The sequence below is a fragment of the Neofelis nebulosa genome, chromosome 11 (genome assembly GCF_028018385.1).
Source record: "Neofelis nebulosa isolate mNeoNeb1 chromosome 11, mNeoNeb1.pri, whole genome shotgun sequence".
In the NCBI taxonomy this organism is placed as follows: Eukaryota; Metazoa; Chordata; class Mammalia; order Carnivora; family Felidae; genus Neofelis; species Neofelis nebulosa.
Genome location: NC_080792.1, coordinates 62309862 through 62327818, shown reverse-complemented (window position 1 = coordinate 62327818; position 17957 = coordinate 62309862). Strand labels below are relative to the sequence as shown.

The window sequence follows — 17957 nt, the reverse complement described above, 5'->3', positions numbered from 1 at the left end:
GTTGTTATTGTCATAAATTATGTCTAATTTATACATTTTGTGTCTATTGACATAGATTTATGATTGTTGTTTTATATTTGTCTTTAAATTTTTTTTAATGTTTATTTATTTTTGAGAGAGAGAGAGAGACACACAGAGTGTGAGCAGGGCAGGGTCAGAAAGAGAGGGAGACACAGAATCCAAAGCAGGCTCCAGGCTCTGAGCTGTCAGCACAGAGCCCAACACAGGGCTCAAACCCACAAACTGTGAGATCATGACCTGAGCCAAAGTCAGATGCTTAACCAACTGAACCACTCAAGTGCCCCATTTTCTTTATCCATTCATCTGTCAGTGGACACTTAGGTTGTTTCCATGTCTTGGTATTATAAACAATGCTGCAGTGAACACGGAGTATAGCTACCTTTTCAAGTTAGTGTTTCATTTCCTTCAGATAAATACCCAGAAATGGAATTTCTAGATCATATGATATTTCTATTTTTAATTTTTTTGAGGAACCTCCACACTGTTTTCCGTAGTGTCTGCACCAATTTATATTCCCACCAACAGTACATAAGTGTTCCCTTTTCTCCACATTTTTACCAACAGTTATGTCTTATCTTTTTGATAATAGCCATTCTGACAAATATGAGGTGATAATATAGATTTACCATTTTTTAGTATTATATAAAAAGCTGTATTAATTTCCTCAGTGTAAATTCTAGCCATGGAATTATTGGATCAGTGAATATACACATCTTTAAGGCCTTTGGTGAATAATGTCAACTTGTCTAAAACCCTCGTAAACCTCTTTGTGATTAGAAATTTGGAGATATATTTGAAATCCTAATGATGAAATTGTAGCTTCTCATGTTTCTGAGGAAAACTATCTTACCCTTTCTTTCAAGTATGTGTGTTAGAGGTGCAGGGAGTATGTGGCAGGCCACATGTTTTATGAAACTCTAGTAATACTATGTAACTGTTAATAAATAACATAAACTGGATTTCTGCCGCTTTAAATAAATATTGATACACAAATATAATTGATTTATAAGAATATTTTGCATTTCCAAAACACTGCTGAAGATGAGGCTGTAGTGGGTGACAACAGAAACAATTTTTAGTACGATTTAGTATAATTTTTTAAGTTTATTTACTGCATTTATTTTGAAAGAGAGGGAATGCAAACGCACATGGTGGGAGGAAGGGCAGAGAGAAGGGGAGACAGAGAATTCCAAGCAGGCTCCGCACACTGTCAGCACAGAGCCCAATATGGGGGTCAACCGCACAAACGATGAGATCATGACCTGAGCTGAAATCAAGAGTCAACACCTAACTGGCTGAGCGACCTAGGTGCTGCTAGTCTTTCTTACTGATTTCTAACTGCTCTTTATATATAGGGGGATTTGCATCAGTGTTGAAGATACTTGTTTTTCTTTTTTTTATTTTATTTTAATGTTTATTTTTTTTAGAGAGAGAGAGAGAGAGACAGAGCACAAGCAAGGGAGTGCAAGAGAGGGAGGGAGACACAGAATCTGAAGCAGGCTCCAGGCTGTGAGCTGTCAGCACAGACCCCTGTGTGGGGCTCAAACCCATAAATCACGAGATCATGACCTGAGCTGAGGTCAGATGCTTAACTGACTGAGCCACCCAGGCACCCCAATACTTTTTTACAATGTTTTTCTTTAATAAAAGGAAATGTTTTTGAAATTTGGTTAGGCAAACATACCTGCTAAAAGGCCAATATCCAAAACATATGAGGAACTCATACAACTCAATAGCAATAAAATAAATAATATAAATAAATAAAAAAATTTTAAGTGCAAAGGACCTAAATAAACATTTTTCTGAAGAAGATATATAAATTGCTAACAGGTTTATGAAAAGTTACTTAAAATCACTAGTCATCGGGGAAATGAAAGTCAAAACCATGGTGATATGTCACTTCATTCATACCTGTTAGGATAGCTGTTATTAAAAAAGCAAAACATACCAAGTGTTGGTGAGGATATGGAGAAAAGGGAACTTTGTGCACTGGTGGTAGAATGTAAATTGGTAAAGCCATATGGAAAAAAGTATGGCAGTTCCTGAAAGAATTAAAAATAGAACTACCACATGGCACAAAACAGACACTCAGATCAGTGGAACAGAATAGAGAACCCAGAAATGGACCCATAAACATATGGCCAACTAATCTTTGACAAAGCAGGGAAGAATATCCAGTGGAATAAAGACTGTCTCTTCAGCAAGTGGTGCTGGGAAAATTGGACAGCAACATGCAGAAGAATGAACCTGGACCACTTTCTTATACCATACACAAAAATAAACTCAAAATGGACGAAAGACCTAAATGTAAGACAGGAAGCCATCAAAATCTTCGAGTAGAAAGCAGGCAAAAATCTCTTTGACCTTGGCCGCAGCAACTTCTTACTCAACACGTCTCCAGAGGCAAGGGAAACAAAAGCAAAAATGAACTATTGGGACCTCATCAAAATTAAAAGCTTCTGCACAACGAAGGAAACAATCAGCAAACCTAAAAGGCAACCAACAGAATGGGAGACGATATTTGCAAATGACATCAGATAAAGGGTTAGTATCCAAAATCTATAAAGAACTTATCAAACTCAACACCCAAAAAAACAAATAATCCAGTGAAGAAATGGGCAAAAGACATGAATAGACACTTCTCCAAAGAAGACATCCAGATGGCATTTAGATGGCAACCGACACATGAAAAAATGTTCATCACTCATCATCAGGGAAATATGAATTAAAAACCACAATGAGATACCACCTCATACTAGTCAGAATGGCTAACACTAACAACTCAGGCAACAACAGGTGTTGGCTAGGATGCAGAGGAAGAGAGGATCTCTTTTGCACCGCTGGTGGGAATGCAAACTCTTGCAGCCACTCTAGAAAGCAGTGTGGAGCTTCCTCAAAAAATTAAAAATAGAACTGCCCTATGACTCAGCAATTGCACTACTAGGTATTTATCCAAGATATAAATACCAAGGTATTTAGTCAGAATGGCTAACACTAACAACTCAGGCAACAACAGGTGTTGGCTAGGATGCAGAGAAAGAGAGGATCTCTTTTGCACTGCTGGTGGGAATGCAAACTCTTGCAGCCACTCTAGAAAGCAGTGTGGAGCTTCCTCAAAAAATTAAAAATAGAACTACCCTATGACTCAGCAATTGCACTACTAGGTATGCTGTTTCGAAGGGACACATGCATGCCAATGTTTATAGCAGCACTGTCAACAATAGCCAAAGTATGGAAAGAGCCCAAATGTCCATTGATGGATGAACGGATAAAGAAGATGTGGTACATATATACAATGGAGTAGTACTCGGCAATCAAAAAGAATGATATCTTGCCATTTGCAACTACGTGGATGGAGGTATGCCAAGTGAAATTAGTCAGAGAAAGACAAATATCATATCAAAGACATCAGGCTCTGTGCTGACTTCACTCATATAAGGACTTTAAGATACAGAATAAATGAACAAAGGGAAGGGAAGCAAAAGTAATATAAAAGCAGGGAGGGGGACAAAACAGACTCTCAAATATAGAGAACAGACAGAGGGTTACTGGAGGGGTTGTGGGAGAGCGGGGATGGGCTAAATGGATAAGGGGCATTAAGGAATCTACTGAAATCATTGTTGCACTATATGCTAACTAACTTGGATGTAAATTAAATAAACAAACAAACAAATATAGTACAAAAAAAATAGAACTACCACATCACCAGCAATCTCACTTCTGCATATATTTCCAAAGGAAATCAAATCAGGATCTCAAGATATCTGCACTCCCATGTTTATTGCAGCATTATTCATAATAGCCAAGTTATGGAAACAGCCTAAATGTCTGTCAACAGATGAATGGATAGTGTATACATATACAATGGAATAGTAATTCAGTTGCAATACAGAAGGAAATCCTGCCATTTGCAAAAAAATTGATGACCTTGGAGGACATTATGCTAGGTGAAATAACCTGGGCACAGAAAGACAAATACTGTATATGATCTCATTTGTATGGTGAAGCTGAGAGTAGAACAGTAGGTTGCCAGGGCTCAGTGATGGGGGAACTGGAGAGATGTTGGTTAAATGTTGGTCATAGGTCATATGTTTCAGTCATTAGATGAGTAAGTTCTGGGGACTCAGCACGGTGGCTATCATTACTAATACTCTATTGTGTGCTGAAATATGCTGAGACTACACATCTTACATGTTCTCATCACACAGAAAATCAGTAACTATGGGAGGTGGTGGATGTGTTAATTAGCTTGGTTGTGGTCATCAGTCACAATGTATACACACATATCAGATAATCACACTGTTTACTTTAGATATGTATAATTTTTACTTGTCCGTTCAACCTCCAAGCTGAGGGGAAAAAGCAGTTTGGTTGGGAGTCCAAAATTAATCCATAAACTATAGATTGGCTTTGTACATTTTTAGTTGGAATCTTACGTCATTGTTAGTGGTTCTGTTTTGCTTAAGACAGAAATAGAAAATAATGTTTTTTCAAAGACCAAGTTATTTAAGCTTTTTGTTTGTTGAGGGCTCTGTGAGCTTCGTAATGACAGGTAGTTTTATGTGTTTTTTATGATAATTATCAGTGATGCCTCTGTTTGCCATTCAATGTATCTGGGTATAAATGATACATTTTTTGAACTTGTAGATTGTGGGTAGGAAGTGAAGAGAAATGGATAGATGTTTCTACTTCATGGTAGCCATTGTTTTCCTTTCCGTGTCTTTCTCTGTCTGGTTGAATCTGTGCAAATTGCTTAAGTAAGTATATACTGAGTCCCTATGCGAGGAGCTGGGCAGATGGAGGTTCAAGTATGATTAAGTTCATGTGGGGAGCTTTCAAGTTTTCATTCTAAAAGACTAAAATTTGGGGTGCCAATGTGGCTAACTTAAACATCCAACTTCAGCTCAGGTCATGATCTCACAGTCTGCAAGTTTGAGCCCTGTGTGGGCTCTAGGCTGACAGCTTGGAGCCTGGAGCCTGCTTCAGATTCTGTGTTTCCCTCTCTCTGCCCCTTCCCTGCTCATACTCTGTCTGTCTCTCTCAAAAATAAAATAAAAATAAACATTAAAAAAATAAATAAAAGACTAAAAGTGTGAATAGTTCCTTATTTTATAGAAATGTACCTGGTAAATGAGAGTAGAAATTCAACTACTCATACTTAATCTTCAAAAACTCGATATTAAAATTTTTTATTCTAATGAGTAGATGCCAGTTTCTAATTTCTTTAAGAAATATTTTTGGGGTTTTTTTGTTGTTTTTTTTTTTGAATTTTTTTTAATGTTTTATTTATTTTTGAGAGAGAGACAGAGCATGAGCGGGGGAGGGTCAGAGAGAGAGGGAGACACAGAATCCGAAGCAGGCTCCAGGCTCTGAGCCGTCAGCACAGAGCCCGACGCGGGGCTCGAACTTACAGACCGCGAGATCATGACCTGAGCCGAAGTCGGACGCTCAACCGACTGAGCCACCCAGGTGCCCCATTAAGAAATATCTTTGTACAGGCACCTGGGTGGCTTAGTCATTTAAGCATCTGACTTCGGCTCAGGTCATGATCTCACGGTTGTGGGTTCTAGCCATATCAGGCTCTGTGCTGACAACTCAGAACCCGAAGCCTGCTTCATACTGTCTCCTTCGCTTTCTGCCCCTCCCCCACTTGTGCTCTGCCTCTCTCTCTAAAAAATAAAAAAAAAATTTTTTTTTTGTAAAGAGCAAACAGAGTTTTCAGACCTGGTCCATCTTACATGAGGCACTGTGCTGAGATGTTTTTAATTTAATCCTCAGGTATAGGGGCGCCTAGGGGGCTCAGTCAGGTAAGTACCCAACTCTTGATTTTAGCTCAGGTCATGATCTCACAGTTTGTGAGTTTGAGCCCCAAGTCGGGCTCTGTGCTGACAGCTCAGAGCCTGGAGCCTGCCTCAGATTCTGTGTTTCCCTCTCTCTCTGCCCCTCCCCCACTCTCACTCGTTCGCTCGCTCTCAAAAAGTAATATTAAGCATTTTTTTTAATAAAAATAATTTTAAAAATATTTAATCCTTAGGTTTAAACTATACAACCATACCACAGTAATCCACTGTTTTCAGTACATTTGTAGTGATGTTGGGAATTGGTGGCTTAGCCATATTGGATATTATCCAGAATATTAAGTTATAGAAGTGTAAAACATCTCAGTTGGCTTTTTTCAGAATGTTTGAGTAAAATGCTTTAATTCTAACAAATAGCTTCAAATAACTCACCTTTTAAAAATGAAGATGTAGAGGGATGGCTGGGTAGCTCAGTTGGTTAAGCATCTAACTTAGACTCAGGTCATGATCTCACACTCCTGGGTTCAAGCCCCATGTTGGGCTCTGTGCTGACAACTGAGAGCCTGGAGCCTTGCTTCAGATTCTGTCTCTCCCTCTCTCTCTGCCCCTCCCCCACTCGCACTCTGTCTCTCTCTCTCTTAAAAATAAATAAAAATAATTAAAAAAAATTTTAATGAAGATATAGAAACAACACCTTTTATTTAGAAGTTCTTTGTTTAAGGCATCGTGGCTCAAAAATGAGATCAAGTTGTAGAAGTGTCTTATTTACTTGTGGCTCTACTATTTGTGTTCATCCAGGAATCATTTATCATTGCAGCTCAGACAACTTGTTTCAGTATGTGTTCTGTATGTGTAGGGGTATAATTTCACTGAGCCAGCTGCAGAATGGTATTAGCACAAAGTTGCTTTTTCTCCTCATGGTAAGGATTTTCACTGACTCACATCCATAAAGTTCTGCGATCTACCTCATGAGCACTGACACACACTTTGTAATTGGGATCCAGGATACAGTTTCTGACTAGTGAGGAAACTGTGCACTTTTTTAGGGAATGGAATTCACAACCCTGGCCTTATTTAAACCATTCCCTAAGCCCTGCTGTTGTGATGGAAAGTATACATTAAAGTAAAAGCATATGAAAAATGGCTAGAAAGATATGTATTACCCTGTTCAGGAGTATAATTGAAAGTTAATAGGAAAGTCTCATTAGGTTGTTCTATACAATAAGGATTTAAAAAAATGTCTTATGTAACATGAAATCCATAGATGGGGGTTGTGCCACATTAGGCCTCTAGCTCTGCTGCTACAGGACATGCCCTCCTTGAACCAAGTACTAGCAGTCTCAAGCTTGACTTGGTTCAAGCAGCTTTTACTCCTAAATCTTTCCATGGGCCATCCTGGCCTCATTCAGGACTAGGAGGTATGGCCCAGGGAAGGAGAGAGTGGATGCTATGTGGGCCACAACAGGCTTGTCATCCTCCCTGAACTCAGGTAGAAGGGTTGCATTTGGGGATCCAACCATGCTTGGGAGTGGCAGTTCAGGTCCTTTTTTTAAAAAATATATTTAACATTATTTTTCAGTGGACACAAAATAACAACATTGACCAAAAAAAAAAAAAAATCACAACTCATAATATACAGCTGCAGTGAGGAAAAACCAACTAATTAATGACTTGTGAGCAATTAAAATAGTATTTATAAAGTTGGTGAGTACACAAGAAAACTGTCCATGCCTAAAATGTTGTAGTCTTACAAAAATACTTGAAAAAGGTCTGACCAAATTTTACAGTAATTCTAAAATTTAAGTGACATTTCCAGTAACAAGTTGTGAAGCATCAAAATGAAAAAACGAACCATTGATGCAAGAGGAATAACGAAATTATCTTTTTCTTCTCTCGAACAAAATTGATATTATAAAGTTGTTAGAATATTATGGTGTAATCAAACAGTAGGTCTCCAAAGTAGAGGGGAAAAGTGTTACAGAGATTTTTCAAGCAGTGCATTAGTAAAAAGCATGCTAACTTTTTGGATTATTGAGAAGTTTAAGGTGTTTCTCATTTTTTAAATTTATAATTTGTTAACATACCTTTTTCATCCATCTTTCATGAGGAGCATGACAGAAAAATGCCTAGCGTATTCTATTTTTTTCATATAAGACTGGGAAAAAATATGACAAAATGGTCACAACTGTACCTTTTGGGTGGTCATAATGTGAGTTTAGATCATTTTTTGTAGGTTTATTAAATTGCTTTAAAAAATTATTTTGTAACACATTGAAATAAAAAAAAAGTGAAAATTAGGGGTACCTGAGTGGCTCAGTTGGCTAAGCATCCAGCTTCTGCTCAGGTCAAGATCTAACAGTCCATGAGTTCAAGTCCCACATCAGGCTCTCTGCTGTCAGGGCAGAGCCCTCTTCAGACACCGCCCCCCCCACCCCCCACCCCCCGCTCCTCCCTGGCTTGCACTCACTTGCTCGCTCTCTCTCTCTCTCTCTCTCTCTCTCTCTCTCTCTCAAAAATAAACATTTAAAAAAGAAAAAGGACATTAGAGCAGGAGTCTGAAACAGGTGAGGGGTCTACCAGAACTCTTATACTTACTAATTGTGTGAATGTAGCAGATGCCCTCCTTGACGTGAGTTTTATCTACAGAATGTGAATCAGGTCACCAGTCTCTTTTCTGTTACCTAGGTTTGTACAAGGATGAAAATAAGACGTAAAAGGCTTTATAGTTTATAAAATAGTTAATAACCATAGTATTATTTATTCCATTCACATTTATAATTTTAGAAACTTTTTGTTGGAAGGGATGAATCTAATATATATTTTCCCAAAGTGGTAGAACCAATGATTCATTTTATGAACTTTTATTTTCGTCAATTCTACATAGTTATTTTTGCTCTAGATCACTCAGCCATTTACTCTGCATTTTATTGATTTGAAATGCATCCTTGGTAGAGCCAGAATACACTTCAGTGATATTATGACATATGTTGAGATAACCGCTGTACCCAGAAATTTATAATGATAATCCCATAGTCACATGAATCTTATACTTTATGTCTCCTTTCAGGTGAATGGTGATATTCCCCCTCGGTTAAAAAAAAGTGCTCATGAAATCATCCTGGACTTCATCAGATCAAGACCCCCTTTAAATCCGGTATGTAATCTGAGGCATTCCCCTTGGCTGGAACAAGGTAGCAACATGCTCTTGTCTAGAATGTGATCTCTGGAACTCAGCTCTCAAAGTAGTTTTTACACCAAACTTTTATTCTCAAAATGGTGAAGCCTAACTGTAAGTTACATTCTTCAGTCACAGAAAAATACTTAACAATTATGCAGTACAAGGTTGTCTTAGGATATTTTAACTCAAAATGACCTGAGTCATGGTGCAGTTTAGTAGCTACATGTCCCTGAGCAAATTAATCAGCCTCCGTGAGCCCTTATTACAGCCCTTACAGTAGAAAGAAGGTAATAATAATCTAAGAAGGTTGTGATGACTTACTCAAAATGTTACTTTTAGGGGCACGTGGGTGGCTCGGTCGGTTAAGCATCCAACTCTTCATTTTGGCTCAGTTCATAATCTTACAGTTCATGAGATCGAGCCCTGAGTTGGAGCCTGCTTGGGATTCTCTCTCCCTCCCTCCCTCTCTGTCCCTCCCCAGCTTGCACTCGTGCATGCCCCCCCTCAAAAATAAATAAATGAACATTTAAGAATGTTACTTTTAAAAACAATAATAGTAATAGATAAAGTATAGTTTACATTTCAGTTGATTGCCTATCATGGTAGCATATTGTGAACATAATTATAACTTCAGCAAAACTGACTCCTTAAAATTGATTGAGCACATGTGATAAATTACTGTGAAATCCAATAATCTCCCTATTGCTTAAAATAGTCTTATCAGGCAATGTTTCAATCAGTGAAATACTATCTATACTGTAGGAATGGACTTCATTAAAAATTGTTTAAGAACAACTATTCAAGTCTGTAGCCATTACTTTTTTTCTTCCAAGGTCTCAGCCAGAAAACTGAAACCCACTCCACCACGGCCACGGAGCCTCCATGAAAGAATATTAGAAGAAATCAAAGCAGAAAGAAAGCTGCGGCCTGTCTCCCCAGAGGAAATTAGACGGAGCAGATTAGGTGAGTCAGCTGCTTACTACACTGCTGGTCCAGCCTCATCCACTTGAAGCAATGTCTTTATACAACCAGCCCAGTGAAAAATAGTGGTATAGTGCAAAGTAAAAGTAGTGTTTGTTCCTCTTTCCTTTTCTCTCTCTCTCTCTCTCACACACACACACTCACACTCACACACCTTCACACTTACTTGAAGTTTATACTTGAAATTCACGGAAGAGGAGATTCTCTCCCCATATGATACTGAACTACATACATGAGGGCATCATAGCTTAGTGGGAGTTGCTCTGCCATTCTCTAGACTGTGTTTTTAGGAGAGTCCCTTTACCTCTCTGAGTGTTGATTTCTTCATTGGCAGAAGGGGGATAAAAATTCCTCTACATTTTCATTATGGCTTTTATGTAAGAATTAAATAGGGTTGTGGTCAAAATACTTCATAAATTATAATACACATACAAAGTTATTATGTTTTAGAAATATAAGTGATACATAGTTTTATTGCACATTACTGTTGTCTTATTATTGGTTTAAAGATACAGTATTATGTAATGCAAGCATCAATTATTATCTTACATCACTTATTCCCAAAGTTCCTTTATATTTACTATATTTAATATTGTTTAATGTGTACTGTAAACACATTAATTTTGATTTATAGCAAGACCATATTATAAAATGTTTGTAAACACTTTTGTTCATATAACTTTCCTTCTGTTTGTAAGATTAAAGATCCCCAAAGAATTCAGAGAAATTTCCTTTAGGAAAATAGATTATAATGGCATCTGAACAGGAAAGGAACCACACTCTCCTAGTTTTCTCCTCTGATCGGTTTTTCCTGACTCTTTCAGACTTTGCTTGGTCCTTCAGATTTCTGTCCTGGGCTCACTTCTCCCTGAGCAACCACACCCTTTTTTCCATGGTTTTTATTCCAGCTATTTCAGCTCCTGTCTGCCCACTGATCCCTCTAAGTTCACATCCATTCATCCAGCTCTCTGCTAGCTGGGGCCTGCAGCAGAATGAGTGAAATCATCTGTTTTCTCCTCAAACCTCCTCCATTTCAGTGTGCCCAAGGCAGAACCTCAGCATCATCTCTGACTCCTACTTAACAGCCAAGTCCTGTTGATGTTTCTTATTCTGGATCTTTGTAACCTCCCCCTTTTTTAGCCCAACACTATCCTAACTCAGCCCGTCATCTTCGAAGATTCTTATCTAGTTTATCACATCAGCTTTGACTATCCTCTCTGCTTCCAGCCTCGAACTCTTCAGTCACTCCATGTTGTTATATCCTTTCATTAAACTCTTGGCTCTTCTGTTACCTTGTGACCTCCTTGCCAGCAGGACACATTTCTTTCTTGTTCATTGTTGTAGAAGGGCTCCCATAGGTGTTGAAATAATTGAATGTACCTTCCAGTTACAAAGCTACAGAGTGAGTATGGATTGTATCAATTTATTGCTAATTTTTATGGCAGCAAGTATTATCTCTTACAAATAATGTTTAAAGCATGCTAAGTGACAAATCCATATGAGCATTTGTATAATAACTAAAGCATATAAGCCATGTGTACCAAGAGTCCTGAGAGTCCTCAGATGGGCCTGAGGAGAGTCTGTGAATCCCCTGAAATATAAAAAATGTGTGCTTAGTTCACAAAGTGTATGTATGTGCATTTTTCTGGACAGAGGGTCCATGGCTTTCCTAAGATTCCTAAAGAGTCCACTGCTTCAAAAGAGTAAGAACCACTGTGGAAGAATAAGGAAGTGATATAATATGATGTTAGCTTAAGACTGGAGTTTTTAAAAATTACTATACCTTGAAAAAGAATAGTGGGGGTAATAGAAAGATTTCAGCAAAACTGTGAGGCAAAACAAATATATTACCATGATAAAAGTAAGCTTTGTGATTTATAGGAGTACAGAGTAATTAGGCTGAGGGGTTGTAAACTTCAGTGGAAGTGCAATAGAAAAGAGAGGCGCAAGATAGGCGTAATGTGCATGAACAATGCATATGATATCTGACATATAGTTACTTCGCTTTTCTAATATTTTTTTGAACCTTTATTTTCTATTAAACAACCATGTCATCTCCTGGGGAACAGAGATGAAAAAGGCATAGTGTTTGCCCACAAATGCTTACAGAAGAATGACTCTGGAGTGTTGTGCATATTCATGTTGCAAGACCATTAACAGCAGCCAATCACAAGGCATTAGTGAGGCCAGAGAGATTAGGGAGACTAGGGAGAGACTAGAAGTCCTCGTAAGTGTCACGGGGACACTCTCATTGCCCGGAAGGGTCATCATATATATTCTTTGTCTACATATATATTCTTCTATTTCATTTTAAACAAATTAGATGCTCAATAACAGAAAACCTACTTTAGAATAAATATCAATTTTATGTTGTGAGAATATCTTATTATTTTTTATTTTAACCTTATGCATTGGGTGTTTCACAACAACCAGAATTGAGCTGTTATAGAAAGTGATTATTCGTTTTGTGAGAGTCTCATTTCTATGATTCTGCATTCAAACTGATCTTGAATTTTATTTGAAAGCAAGGGATTTAGGCTCATTTTTTCTGTAGATCTACATTGGTTCTTACTATACAATTTTGCTTTGGGGAGTTTGGTTTGGTAAGGATGGCAGAATGAACTTGAAGAGCAGTTTCCCTAAATATTTTTATAACCTTTCCCCTCCACGTAATTGCAAGCAGAATCCTACTATAGAAATTGGGGAAATGTGTAAATGTTATAGAAGAAACGTTACCCATAATTTCAACAGCCAGAGGCATCCACTGTGAATCTACTTGTGCATTATGAAATGGAGACAAGAAAGTATTCTGCTCTCTTCATTTAACAGTGTATGTGACATGAACATCTTCCCATGTCATTAAATACAACTCCTAAGGACCTTATATCTTGATATATGGCTATATTGTGTTTTATTTACCTATTTCCCTATTGTTTGACAGACTCTCCATTTTTTCCCCTGTCAGGTCTGAAAATACTGTTCTTGTGCATCAGTCTTTGTTCATGTCTGATCATTTTCTTTTTTCTAACATCTCATACTGTATTGAGACTTTGGGTTTTAAATATAAATTGTTCCTTTAAAAGCATCTTTTCCCTGGGGCTCCTGGGTGGCTCAGTCAGTTGAGCATCTAACTTCAGCTTAGGTCATGATCTCACGGTTTGTGGGTTGAGCCCCGCATTGGGATCTCTGCTGTCAGCACAGAGCCTGCTTCAGATCCTCATTCTTCCTCTCTCTACCCCTCCCCCACTTGTGCACAATTCTCTCTCTCCCAAAAATAAACAAACATTAAAAAATTTTTTAAACATCTTTTCCCTAAACTCCTTAATTGTTATTATGCTTGATTTCTCTCCTCTTTGTAATACATAGAACTTGGAATAGATCCAAACTTCATCTTCCAAGAAATAATAGCATCCTTTTCTTATGCAATAGTCAGTCTTATTTCAAAAGATAGGTTCCTATACCAGAGAAGAGTAGAATGAGAAGATATTAGAGAAGGGTGATGAGTGCTCTGAGACCATGTTGTATTTTATTTGCTATGCATAATTAGGGAAATATAGAATCAATAGTATTTTAATTCAGAAATGCAGGGTTTTTTTAGATAGGTGGGCTTTTTTTTTTTTTATTCAAGTATAATTAACATACAGTGTTATTTTAGTTTCAGGTGTACAATGTAATGATTCAACAATTCTATACATTTCTCAGTGCTCTTCAGGATAAATGTACTCTTAGTCCCCTTCACCTATTTCACCCATTCCCGCAACTACATGCCCTCTGGTAACCACCAACATCTTTTTTTTGTTTGTGTCTTTTTCCTTTGTTCATTTGTTTTGTTTCTTAAATTCAGAGTATGAGTGAAACCATAGGGTATTTGTCTTTCTCTGACTTCTTTCACTTAGAATCATATCCTTTTGATTCATCCATGCTGTTGGAAATGGCAAGATTTCATTCTTTTTTATGGTTAAACAATGTTCCATTGTATATACCACATCTTCTTTATCCATTCATCAGTTGATGTACACTTGAGCTGCTTCCATATCTTGGCTATTATAAATAATGCTGCAATAAACATAGAGGTGTCTGTGTCTTTTCAAATTGGTGTTTTCATTTTCTTTGGATAAATACCCGGTAGTGGAATTACTGGATCATAAGGTGATTCTATTTCTGGTTTTTTGAGGAACATCCATACTGTTTTCCACAGTAGTTGACATTCCCACCAACACTACACTAGGGTTGCATTCTCTCCACATCCTTGCCAACACTTGCTGTTTCTTGTGTTTTTGTTTTTAGCCATTCTGACAGGTGTGAGATGATATCTCATCGTGGTTTTGATGTGCATTTCCCTGATGATGAGTGATGTTGAACTTTTTTTCATGTATCTGTTGGCCATCTGGATGTCTTTGCAGAAATATTCATGTCCTCTGCCCATTTTTAATTGCGTTTTTTTTTTTTGGTGTTGAATTATATAAGTTCTTTATATATTTTGGATATTAACCCTTATCAGTCATATCATTTGCAAATATCTTCTCCCATTCAGTAGGCTGCCTTTTAGTTTTGTTGATGGTTTCCTTCTCTGTGCAAAAGCTTTTTATTTTGATGTAGTACCAAGAGTTTAATTTTGCTTGTTTCCCTTGCCTGAAGAGACCTATCTAGAAAAGTGTTTCTACAAGAAATATAGGGTTTTTTGAATGGTGAGTGGAAGATTATTCTCCTCAACATAAAATTCCTAACTACTTTTCTCTGAGATAACTAAAATACAGTAAAATGCTTGTTTAAAAATTACATCCTAATTTATATATTAGGATGAGATACTTAAGATATTTCCTCATCATCAGACAATAAGTATGATTGTCAAAAAGAGTTGCATTATTTGCCCCATTGAAGATACACATCTCCTTTGTTGACATAAGTGCTTTTTAAAACCATCTACATATGATTCTGACATCTTACCTAGTTGCGTTTGGGATGTCACTCAATGCTTTACCTTCACATCATTTGTAAAAAATACTGTATTGAGATTTTGGATTGTAAATATAAATTATTCCTTTAAAAACATCTACCAAAAAAAAAATTGAGAGATACTTTCTATTAAATTTAGATGTTGGAACTCTACAGGCATTCCACTTTGGAAAACACTAACGGGGAGACATTCTGCCCATTATGCCTATGGATCCATCCCCGCTATAGATCTGAGCTGCTGTCCTACCTGACCCTAGGTTATAGAATCAATGATACTGCTAAGAATTTGGGGCTGCAGTGAAAATAGTTAATTTTCACTGTCATGAATACCTAAATCAATCAAGTCTTTGTAGTAAGCTTAAAAAAAAAAAAGTTGACTGAGGCATAATTTATCTACCATAAAATTCACCTGTATTATGTATACAATTCAGTGGGCTTTAGCATATGTAATACAAAATTTAAGACAAATTATTTCAACAGGAAATAAATAAGTTTATTCTTAAGAAATTGGGGCACCTGGCTGGCTTGGTCAGTGTAATGGCAGCTCTTGATCTCAGAGTCATGAGTTCAAGCCCCACTTTGGATGTAGAGATTACTTAAAAATAAAAAATCTTTTTAAAAAATGAAATTATATTTATTGAGGCTTTACTACATGCAAAGCACTGTTTACTATGTGCGAGAACCTTTTTTTGGTAGGGTCATTTAACCTTTCTAACAATCTAATAAGATAACCATTCTTCCCATTTTATAGATTAAGTAACTGAAGCACAGAGAGGTTAAGTAACTTTCCCAGAATCACACTGCTAGCAAGTGGCAGAGCTGAGATTCAAACTCAGACATTCTGGCTCCTGAGGCTTCTCTTTAACTGCTATGTTATACTGCCTGCAATGGGCAGTATAGTGATACAGTGTGATGATAGTTCCTAAAGGAGATTTTTCATAAAATATTTCACCTTTGGCAGAGATTTTGGCCAGATTTTCGTCCTGAAATAAATTACGTAAGAATGCATTTATTCTTTAAAAATTTTGTACCCTAAAATCATATTTAAGCCAAAATCCTATACTAAGTTTATTTAAAATGTTTGTATCTTTATCATGTTTTCATTTTTAACGTGTTCTTTAAAAAGTTATTTTTTTCTTTTATTGTTACTCCATTTCAAGTCTTAGTGATATATATAATTGAAACTAAGACTCATGGTTTTACTGTATTTCAGATTTTTATTCTCTGCCTTCAAGTCTGAAATATGCCATTACAGGTCTTCTTGAATCCTCCCCCCCCTTTTTTGTCTTCTCTGTGTATTCCTAACAGCTGAATTATTTTCTTTTTATTGTTTGTTTTCTTTTTTCAGCAATGCGGCCACTTAGCATGTCTTACAGTTTTGACTTGTCAGGTAAAAAACAAAACAAAACAAAACAAAACACTTTCACACCTGACGTGGGTTTTGTGGTTTCTGTGAAATACATTTCATTCATCTGCTTGTCCATACATGTCAAAGAAGAAAATTGAAAGGCTTCTTCTAAGCTGTGGTCAGTAAGATAAAAAATTCTGCTTATTTGAAAACAACATACTTAAAAAAATTAAAACTATAATAATAAATCTGTTGCCTACCAAGGGATTATAGAAGAACAATTACACAATCCTTGTGGTTATGAAATCTGGCTGACCATCCTTAGGGTTATTGTCTTTCACCCATACTCTTCTGAAGCAATGATGTCAAAATCTAAAACAGAACTTTGCCTTAAGAGAATAGAAAAGATTTTCAAGAAATGAAGTTTTGACACTAACTACTCTCTAAAGCACATTCAGTTATGTAAGTAATTAGACTCAAAGCTGTCAGCTATTTCAGAAGACCACTGATAGGCAAGAACTGTCCTTTGCGTCCCTGTGCTCCCTGTGGATAGAGCCTAATCATGAATCACTCTGAGTGCTGATTGAGAGCATAAAAATGCAGATGTGTTTAATGGCTTTGGTTGTAAAATACAGTTGACCCTGAACAACATGAGTTTGAACCGCTCAGGTCCACTTGTGGGAAGATTTTTTTATGCAAGAGGTGACAGCAGAAGATACAGGGATTTATTTACGGGTGCCTCCCACCCCTACACCCCCTCCCCCCCTGCTTCATATGACCAAATGGACTGAGACAATGAGCAGAGCTGCAGGGTGGTCAGGGTCTGCACCCAGAGCTGGGGGTCAGAATGCCGAGTTGAAGCAAGGAGATGTACCCAGAGGGCGGGATGGTGCTCCTCCACCTACCCATCACCCCTGGCCCCTGGGGCTCAGGCTATGCTGGCCGGCCGCTGCAAAGCCTGGGGCCACCCCCTCCCTTCCCACTCATGACTGGCCACAGCTGCCAATGGCCGTCAGTTGGTGGGGCACTTATAGGCAGATGGGACAGCTCTACTGTACCCCCAGGCCACTGTGGCTGCCCACCCGCCAGGTGGCTGCCTCTGCTAAGGCTGCGGAATATGTCTTCATGGGACCAGGCTCACTGCCACCTCCAGCCTGGCTTGACCTGCCTATACACAGATTTTCTTCAGCAAATATGCATATAGTACTGTAAATGCATTTTCTCATCCTTATGATTTTCTTAATATTTTCTTTTCTCTAAAAAAATTAGTTTCTTTTCTCTAGCTTTAAGAATACTCTGTGTGTGTGTGTGTGTGTGTGTTACATATAACATATAAAATATGTTAATTGACTGTTTATATTATCAGTAAAGTTTCCAGTCAACAGTACACTTAATTAGCAGTTAAGTTTTGGTGCAGGGGGATCAAAAGTTATTTGCAGATTTTCAACTGGGGTGGAGCTCTGCACCCCTAATCCCTGCCTTGTTCAAGAGTCAACTGTATAATTAATGTATTCTGGGTTTGTAGTACAAGTTTAGTTCCCTGCTGTTAAATAGACGGGGATTAAGAGTGAAACAAGTAACCATTAATGACTAAATTTGATGCCTTAAAACCAGCCCCTTTTTAAGTTGGGTTTTTAAAAATATACGTGAGTGACTATTCAAAGCCAACTTAATC

At 37.5% G+C, this 17957-nt stretch overlaps 1 protein-coding gene across 6 annotated transcripts in view; it reads left to right on the top strand.

The window, feature by feature from the left end:
- The window catches only part of SPIRE1 (spire type actin nucleation factor 1), a 202894-nt gene that overhangs the window by 144357 nt on the left and 40580 nt on the right, over positions 1-17957 (top strand). For 3 of the 6 annotated variants that reach the window (XM_058692764.1, XM_058692761.1, XM_058692766.1), the window contains exons 7-9: positions 8887-8973; positions 9831-9960; positions 16283-16324. In XM_058692764.1, the coding sequence (XP_058548747.1) occupies positions 8887-8973; positions 9831-9960; positions 16283-16324 (259 nt within the window). The remainder of the gene's footprint in view (positions 1-8886; positions 8974-9830; positions 9961-16282; positions 16325-17957) is intronic. The other 3 variants (XM_058692765.1, XM_058692763.1, XM_058692762.1) reach the window with 1 other exon arrangement.